Source organism: Perca flavescens, chromosome 9 (genome assembly GCF_004354835.1).
Source record: "Perca flavescens isolate YP-PL-M2 chromosome 9, PFLA_1.0, whole genome shotgun sequence".
NCBI lineage: Eukaryota > Metazoa > Chordata > Actinopteri > Perciformes > Percidae > Perca > Perca flavescens.
The window spans coordinates 1,008,557-1,018,025 of NC_041339.1; the positions used below are offsets into that span (position 1 = coordinate 1,008,557).

At 39.1% G+C, this 9,469-nt stretch overlaps 1 protein-coding gene across 3 annotated transcripts; it reads right to left on the reverse strand.

Moving 5' to 3' along the window:
• Window positions 1-2,540: 2,540 nt before the first annotated feature.
• dpt (dermatopontin) lies at window positions 2,541-9,062 on the reverse strand. 3 transcript variants are annotated; one of them, XM_028587519.1, is made up of 5 exons: window positions 8,975-9,062; window positions 8,111-8,594; window positions 4,888-5,013; window positions 4,076-4,183; window positions 2,541-3,831 (listed from the first exon to the last, which is right to left on the reverse strand). In XM_028587519.1, the coding sequence occupies exons 2-5, from the start codon at window positions 8,383-8,385 to the stop codon at window positions 3,765-3,767; spliced, it is 576 nt and encodes a 191-aa protein (XP_028443320.1). In that variant the 5' UTR covers window positions 8,386-8,594; window positions 8,975-9,062; the 3' UTR covers window positions 2,541-3,764. The 3 variants fall into 3 exon arrangements, with proteins under 3 accessions (XP_028443320.1, XP_028443321.1, XP_028443319.1); XM_028587520.1 differs by having other exon boundaries at window positions 8,111-8,495; window positions 8,975-9,026; XM_028587518.1 differs by lacking the exon at window positions 8,975-9,062 and having other exon boundaries at window positions 8,111-8,808.
• Window positions 9,063-9,469: the final 407 nt, after the last annotated feature.

Below are 9,469 nucleotides of genomic sequence, written 5' to 3' on the forward strand. Positions count from 1 at the left end.
AGCCCTAATTCTGTTAGCCGCTCGCTAATGCTTTTTTTCTCTTGGATCCTTCTTTTGGAATATGGTCCGGGAACCTGAAATGGTTCCTTTTATTCCTAAATTCTCGTTACACAAACGGCAAATCTCCTTTACCGACATGTTGCTTGCATGCTGAGCTAACGAGCTATGCTTTGCCTGCAGCAGCAGGGGCGGGCTTGTGGTTGTATTTTCATACGCTTCGTGGATCTGATTGGTTGATTTGGCCCGTCTATCACCAACATAGGTGATAAACAGATGGTTCATCCAATCAGCTAACCAGTATTTCCGCCCCTTCCCAAAAGTTCTCCAACGGAAAGTTCCCAGATGGATATGCCGAGCAAATGCGAAGCAATCCATCTGGCGGAGTCAGGTTAGAATGTTTATGCCTGAGGGTAAAAATGCTTTTTCATATATTTGTAGTACATACAAGTTCCTTAAACCAATTGTTAAAAATGTTGGGAAATATGCTAATTTGCTTTCTTGCCAACAGTTACGAACAAATGATGGAAAGCATTGTGCTGAAATCAATTAATCATTTGAACAAAAATTTGATGACCTGAACGAAAGTATGAATAAGTAAGTAAGTGGCGAATGCGGAACAGCGAATTGGCAACATAGAGGACCTCTAAGACACACCAAAATGACCTGGGACCTCTCCAAAGAAGTGCAATTGTTAAAAACTAAAGTCACCTACCTGAAATCCCAGAGCAGAAGGAATAACCTGGTGTTTGTGGACCCAAAAGAGGGCCTGTTGGAGTCATCTATTCTGGATCGGCGACAATTCATTGAAAGGATGTCCCTCGCTTGTAAAACTTGGTTTTGGGAAACAACAACAAACTTTGAGCTAGCAAAATGCTTGCAAATGGCAAGTTTTGAAGACAATTTGAATTGTGCAATAAGGCAGGTCTGCTTGGTTCTTTCAGGGAATGATTGTAAAGATTTACTAAGAATATGTTTACAGCATTTCCTCTCTATCTGGGACGTTTTGGGACTGACTGGTGGGATTGCTGTGGATGAAGTACACACAGCGATACACTGGTAAGAGCAAATTATGTTTAACCATATATCCAGCGAATTTAAATAGCTCACGTTACTGTATTGTGTCAACAGTTAACTTCATTTAATATTGTATGTGTGGAGGGGCCAGGCCTTACTCCGCTGCACTGTGGAAATAGGTTTGGCGAGCGAGACTCGTCCTCCAACCCTGGTAAAGACTTGTGGAGAAAGGTCTGGCAATGCCAGACTATACAAAGGTCACTACAAACATACCAAACCTAATTATTTGCGTCTCATGTTAAAAGCAAAAAGAATCCAACAGAAATCTGCTACTAGAAAGCTGCCTTCATGTCCATTATGGGGGAACCGTATTACTGTAATGAGGTTAAAGCAAATGTTGACCTTAATGATTTGTGTTTCTGCAGTAGTCTACTTACAGCTAAAATCTATATTGCAGAAATTCCAATCTCAAGGCACTGTACTGGGCACAGATAAAGACACATAATGAATTGAAAGAGATTGTAACAAATAGAGGCACAGTATCCAAACTTTACAGATTAAATCTGTGTCCTCTGGAGTGGCGTGGATAAAGTTACATTACAATGGGAAAATGTTCTGGGAAAACAGCTATCGCTAACAATGGGACACTATAATGCCACATACAAATTACCTGTCAAAATGTGTTAGATAGAAACTTATACAGATGACGATTTTATACCAAACATACAGTATATAACTCCACAGAAGCTGAATAAAATGAATCCTAATATGTTAGAGAGCGAGAGAGAGAGAGAGGAACTTCAACATCTGTGTTATGACACAGAAATAAGAGACATTTGGAAAGGAGTCCAAAATATGTTATGTTAATGCCCAGAAGTGTGTTTGTTGTGAGCCAAAGTGGACGGACTGAAGTCTGCGGCAACACAACGCATGATACAACAACAACAATGACATTCCTGTCTGTGAAAAGGATTATTCAAGTGAATTGGAAAGAAAAGGAAATCAAATTGTTTTTCTTTGCATCACTGGCTAAAGGACTTTATAGAACTGGTAATGATGGAACGTGCAGCCTCAGCTTTACAGGGGTTTTGCAGAGATAATGGTTTAGATGGACTATGGACACATATAATAATAGGCCTAAATAAGAGACATTTAGTTTAAGAGTGTGTTTTGACCGTTGAAGCTGAAAGTTTGGTGATGCAATGATTTCCTATAGGCCTATATGTATTTATATCTCTATATTCTTGATTTGTTTGTTTGGGTTGTTTGTATTTTTCTCCTTTTCTTCTTTTTTGTAATAAAAATGTTTAAAAAAAAAAAAAGATACAACCTGTTCACTTTAGAAGTGCTTTTATTTTAACCTTGAGTCTTTATTCTAAGATTAACTAAGTGGCTGCTGGCTGTATATAAAAGACAGATATAAGAGTAGTATCGCTCGTCTCTTCTAACTCTCCGTAGCAGAACTTCAACTTTCCCAAAATGTCAAACTATTCCTTTGAAAATCTTCAATAATAACTTCAAGTTGCTTGAGATATATTTGTTTATAATTTTTTCTCCACTCCAACCACTATTCCACAAACTACCATGTGAATAAAAAAACTGATTTGCTGTTTATATGTGTAAGCCTTCCAAAAACACAGAGGATGTAGTCAGTCATGACGATATCAACAGCTCATTTGGGCTTAACTTGGCTGAAGGCAAACTCAACACGGCTTTATATTGCCATAACATGCTGCTGGAAGGGTCTGACATTAGGGATTACCAGCTAAATGATCCTTTCTCCCACAACCTTTTCACTCGACGAGTGTAGCTTATTGTTTTTCAGTTATCTCAATACTCGTAAGATTTAAGTTCATATTCTTGAATTTCATTTCAAACATAATATACTCTGTTATTTGATGCTTTTTTTCCATCATGTCGAATGGATGAACACACCAGATACACACCAAATAAATGACTTTACAAAGTAATAAATAAAAGAAATAGATGGTTTTAAGCCCATTTCCAAACAGTATTACATGAGTTCCAGTACAATATACTGTATGGCTGTAATTGCCAAACTGAACAAGACACTTTAATTAAGGAGAGATGCAATTGAAAGCAAGTGGGACACTCTTAATTGTATGCAAAGCTCATGTTGCCAGTGATTCTCAAAGAAGTGTCTCATTACTTGCAACGCATACACAATTGTTCCAAGTGTTACCTCCAAGACAATATCCTAATCATTCACACCCTGTAGCTCACGGAATGCTTTTATAACCGTGAAAAGGGTCCAATTAAAACCACTTTGTTTGACCATCAACTCAGCTCAACTAAGAGATCTTGGAGCAGAGCCTGATGCAGTATTTTCTACCACCATAACCACAGCATCACATAATTGACTTTTGTTGGTGGAACAACATGCTGCCAAATGACTTGCAGTTCCTCCGGTCTCTGAATTAAAACCCTTTCCAAAGCTTTCTAAAGTATCTGCTCGAGCCCAAATCCCCTTTAGACCCTCTGTGTTTATGTTTATTATGACATGTATCTTTATATGAGCAGTCATTTTTGCATGCTAAACTAAAAAACAGTGATTATACAGGCATACATCGCATGCCTGTGGTTCATTCATTCAACAAAAGTAAATACATGAATGAATACATGAATCATATCAGTTATGTATAATGCCAGTACTATGTTTTTGTTTAAATGTAAGAGTAAATATGTATGTTTCATTAAAAAAACACAACATCAAAATGCTGATTACAAGTCTATAAATTTTCAAATTCACAGTCAAAGTCTGTCATTCTGCACAGGATGTACTTCCACTGCCGATCTCTGAAACAGAGTACAAGACAAAATGGTGTCAGTTCAAGGATCACAAATGACCAAACAAAAATGTTTCTTCAGTTTTTGTTTGGTCTGCCAATAAATACTGGTCCCATAGGCTGTACTACGGAGATCCTTTCTTACAATGCAGCCATGAAATGATTTCAACAATTTTGTATATTTGTAGATTCTAGATCCAGACTGCTGCTTCATGGGATCAGAAGTTATTAGGAAACAGATGTTGTGAGCAAACCTTAGCACTCCACTAAAGGTGGTCTGGGCACCACGGATGAAGTAGCCATAAGAAGGGATCACCATTTCCGCCTCCTCTCTGAAGTATTCAGGAATGTCATTGGTCTTCCTGTGGAAAGCAACAAAAAGTTTGTGTTATGTTTTGGCGAGTTAAGTTTAAATATATAAAGCTTTAAAAGGATAATTTTACATTTTGGGAAATATGATTATTCACTTTCTTGCTGAGATTTAGATGAGAGGATCGATTCCACTGTCACGTCTGTACAGTGAGCTACAGCCAGGAGACAGTTAGCTTAGCACAAATTTGCAAAGCTAGCCTGGCTTGGTCCAAAGGGGGAACAATAAACTCACTTATCAACATGTTATATATTGTTTGTTTACTTGTTTACTGTAAGTGTATGTTATGTGCAGGATGATTTCTTAGCAAGGAGCAGTGACTTCCTGGAGTCTCCAATAGCAAACTCAAGGCTAATAAATAGTCTGGCCTGGGTTAACCCCCCTTTGAGTATTTTACAAGCTAACTCTTTTCCAATAAAAGTAGCTAGCACAAGCTCCAAAAATTGCTAATACGCTCATTTGTATATTGGTGACATCATCGTGTATCATTTGCAAAAAACTTAGTGGTTGTGAAAGTTGTTAACGTCACTAAATCTAACGAGAAAGTCGCCAAGCATCCACTGACTTCAGCTTCATGTTTAACAAACAGATACAGTATCAATCTTCCTATCTACTGTAACTCTTGAGAAAAAAGGGAATAAGCATATTTCCCAAAATGTTGAACTACTACTTTAACACAGCCCTCTGAGAACGTACATGCAGGAGTAGGGACAGCGGCGTTTGTAATAGCAGCAGTAGAACTGCCATTCCCGGTCAAGAACAGATTCAAAGTACTTGCTTTGTACGCCTGCTACCAGGCCGTTGCGAGTGCATGTTGAAGTCCTGCAAAGACAAATGAGAATCATTCAGGTATAAAAAACAAAAACAGGTAAGGACACAGAAAAAGATCTAAAATAAAACCCCATCCTCTCCTGTTATCACCGAGTCATTCTTTTCCCTGCTTTCAAACAAAAGGTAATTGGATTTCTTGAGAGGTAAAACTGAAAATTATTTCAGACAAAGAAAAAATTTGTCTATATTGTTATGAAGTATAAATACTGGTCTGTTGACATTGCAATTTCTATGGCCCATACACTTTCCTGTCACCACAACACACATTTGTGTGACATTTGTCATGGTAACATGGGCACAGCCATCAGCCATTTAGCCAGTGGGGGTAGTTTTCCTGCAGGGTAATGTCCTAACTGGTGTAATTCAAACAAACAGCTATGTTAAAGAGAGGCAGGAGGCGTGGCAGGGATAGAGTTCACAGTATTGTAGTCTTTATCAGGGGCTGGGTGCAGTCGAGCTTAACTTGAAATCAATCTGAAGAACACAAAAAAAATGCTCTTCTGCCTAGAACAAGTAATCTGAAGCAGATATAGTCAGCGATTTGTTTACTTGTGTGATTCAAGCTGCTGTTTATGTGATCCTGCAAGGCTACAATTATCCCTCCAAACTGGTTTATTAAAGTTTGATCCAAGTCCTTTAATTAGATCAACCTTTCTTTGCAGTTAGTTCAAAGTTTGTGGAACATGTTAATGTAAGATTTTGGCATTAATTGTTGCATAGTCTATTTTTACTATCTAGTTTTTGTGAATAACATGTTGCAAAACCCAGGAAAATGCTTTAACACGTGGTTCATAAAATGCAATGTGATGTCTCTGAAGCACCATTGGACATTGGCCTGTTGGAGGAATCTTGTTACGATTCACAGGAGGAAGTCATGTTCCCAGGAACTGTCAGTGTTGCTGGCCAGGGAGGACCAGGAGGAACTGCTTTGTTCCTCTGAATGAGAGAACAGACATTCTATTATATGGAGAATTATATTAAACTTAAATTATTCAAGCAGTTTAGAATTAGTGGGAAATATCCAGTCATGCTAACCTAGCTAACATTTTGTTATTGGAGTTATGTTGCGTTATTTTGTCAAATGTCATTCAATTTGATTATTAAACACAATTTTATCAGGTGGTCAATATGTTGACCATTTTCCATATTACCTATCCTCACTCTAACTGGGTATTTGCAAACTAATGTTAGTTTTGTTGGTTAAGCTCGCTAGTTCAGTTAACTACGCAGCAGTTACAGTTACGCAACTATACAATTGTAAATATAGTTTGTGTGGTGTTTTTGTGTGGTACTTGGGGCTGGCTCCAAAAGCAATTCAACTCCCATGTTAAAATGCCCAACTTTACTGCAGAAATAAACATGTTTACAGCCTGGTACAAAAAAACGGTTTTAGTCTCCAGATGATTTCCATGTTCATAACTGCACCCATTTAATTAATATTATGGCTTAAAGTTATACGTAATTAAGGGCATGTCCGCACAGGTGGGTAGCATGGACTGTAGGTTTAATTCGGCCCGCCACAGCTCCATCCACCTCTTTGCCCATTTTTGGATTAGCGTATAGCAGGCATGTAAGGCACTGCCAAGATGGCGATGGCTGGAGACATCCAGTTTGAGCTTCATTTTTTCCTCTTCAGAAACCTATGGACGATGTACGAGACTACATCCATATTTCATACAGTCTATGGATTTAATTCTGTAAAGTAGCTGATAAATGTCCACCTACTACACAATTGGCTAAGTTTAACAACAAACAATGCTTTGCTAAATGACAGTTTAGTTTTAGTTTTAGTTTTAGTTTTAGTTTTAGCAGCTAGCACCTAGCCTTGTCCAATGTGCTCCAGGCTCTATGGGTTGTTGATGCGTTTGTGACTTTTTCTCTCTCCCTGACCTGCCTTCAGACCTCTTTCTGTGAACAAAGCTCTGAATATAACACAGGAAATGTACCAAACTCACACAGTGATGTAAAAAACATTCCTCAGTCTAGTCTAGTCATATTATTTAATTTTTTTCCCCACAACCATCTGGCGACCCCCAAAAATGATCTTGCGACCCCCTTGGGGTCCTGACCCCCAGGTTGAGATCCACTGCTCTAGATGAGAACTTCCATTCCAACAACACGGGTGGTTTTGTTCATACAACAGTTTCAGCATCAAACTTCACACAGACCTCGTATTTGTTGTCTGCTAACAGTGACCTTTACCAAATGTTGTTAGTCAAAGTATGCCTAGACATACAGTAAAGGCACATAACTTGTTTATTCAGGCATTTTTTATCTTTGATCTGTAGGCTACGTCCTGCTGATTGGAACCTTTGGTTCTGAAATGGGCCAAAGATGTGCCTATGACGTGGCTTTCACATGGATATGTCTGTGATAAATGTTCTTCTAAAATGTTCATCTGGGCCAAGATGAACAAAGCTGCTGTCCAGAGTGAAAAAGAAGCTGTAGAAAACTGCTCACAGAGTGTACCAAAAAAACTTACTGTACACATGTAATCTGACTCAGATGTTGATCTCCTTACAGTGCATTTTGAATTATTAATGTAGTCGCATATTATTCTGCAGCATTTATTTATATCACTGCTGGTTAAGTCCCTGCTAACTAAGACATGAGTGTAATGTTTGCAATAAGATAAATGGGAGAAAAACCTAATTAAGGACACTGGTATGTATTAGTATGCTCTATTAATGCTAGACGTCCGCTTATTCAGTTTAAAGTCCTTTTGTTTCTGCCACCTGTGATAAATGTAGGTCAGCTGACAGAATTTGCAGGCATCTTTTTAGGTCCTGCTCTAAGCTCACAAGGTTTTGGGTTGACATTTGTACAGTGTCGTATATAACAGACAACTGGCTCCTGACTGTCTCTTGGTTATACTGGACTGCTCCAACGACTCTCTGCACCTTCCCTCCACTCACTCACACACAGTTCATCTGAGTGAATTCTGTGCATCTCTGTGCTACAGGCTAGTCGTCCTACAGAGAAAACTGCTGAAATTCAACTTAAATTCACTCTTAAAAATCAAATCAGTCCAACTAACATGGTATTTAAACTTTCAATACACTCAATCAATCACTGACAGAGGACCCACCACTCCATCCCAGCACGGTTGATGTCGTCCCACCAGCAGTCACTGGGCTCCCCCAGACCCTCAGGCGTGGGCTGGCACTCAAACGTCCACAGGCGGTCCGAGCCGTCCGTCTCGCTGAAGTAGCTCCTGACGGCCACGAGGACCTCTCCGTGGGGACACTGGAAGTTGAAGCTCTGACGGTAGCCGTTGACCCAGCCCATGTCATGATGGTCGTGAGACTGAGCTGCCACTGTGGCCAGCGAAGACAACGCCAACACCAACAGAGCAGGATTCATGTTGAAGAAATCAGTCCGTCTGCTGCGCTTCCTCGCAGCTGCCTCCCTTTAAACTCCTCCAGGTCTTTTGTTATCCAGATGTTTTGTAACCAGGAGTGATGTGTAATTTGCTGCTCTTGGGACAAATCCAAAAGTGGACCTCACTTGACATTTTAAGGTAGACTCTGAGACAGAGCAGTCACATAGTCTCACCGTAGATACGGGTTAACCTTAAAAGACAGCACTTTCAGATTACATGCAATCAGATACTGTTAGCATGTGTTTACCATCTAATTACTCCGGCTGTTAACTTTGCAGTGTGATCATGTTTTTTTCATGGCTTTTTCCAATGTAAGTGGTAATTAAACTGTTTTATTTTATCATGAGCATCACATAACATTTTGTTACCAAACAGACATTATAAAAACACACAAAAATATCTATCTATTGAAATGCTAAACAATTTTTGACAAAATTGAATAATGTGATACATGGTGGAGATGTATTTGGTTATTCCATTCCCATTAACGGATTAATTAATAAACAGTCATAAGTAACGTGGATAAGCTATGGCCAAGAACAAAAAGGCATGATAAAGCATAAATCTCACCTTTGTGTTGCTTGTCCAAGTAAGTTTTCTTGTGCAGTAGTCTGGCATTGCCAGCCCTATCTCCACAGCGCTGTGGAGGAAGGTCTGGCTACAACACACATACATTCTGGGATAGGACAAAAAAACTATCTGGGTTGTTTGCATGAATATAAACCAATCAATTGTCTTGGGCGGAGCTAAGCTGCAGACACAGCGACGCTGGCTCTGCAAAATGGTCTTGGGAAGAGAAACTTTTATGGAACATTTGCACGCCGCAAAAGAAAACAGCACATACAATATTTAATGATGTTAACTGTTCACACAATACAGTAACGTGAGCTATTTAAATTAGCTGGATACATGGTTAAACAGCATTTGCTCTTACCAGTATGTCGCCGTGTGTACTTCCATCCATCCATCAATACGTCCATAGCAATCCCCACCAATCGGTCCCAAAACGTCCCAGTTACATAGTAAATGCCTTAAATATATTCTTTGTAAATAAAATCATTCCCT

Coding starts and splice junctions, on each gene's coding strand:
- dpt (XM_028587519.1), bottom strand. CDS start 8,385: ATGAATCCTGCTCTGTTGGTGTTGGCGTTGTCTTCGCTGGCCACAGTG. Junction 5,014..8,110: donor AACCGTGCTGGGATGGAGTG/GTGGGTCCTCTG, acceptor TTGTCTTTGCAG/GACTTCAACATGCACTCGCA. Junction 4,184..4,887: donor CGCTGTCCCTACTCCTGCAT/GTACGTTCTCAG, acceptor TGCTTTCCACAG/GAAGACCAATGACATTCCTG.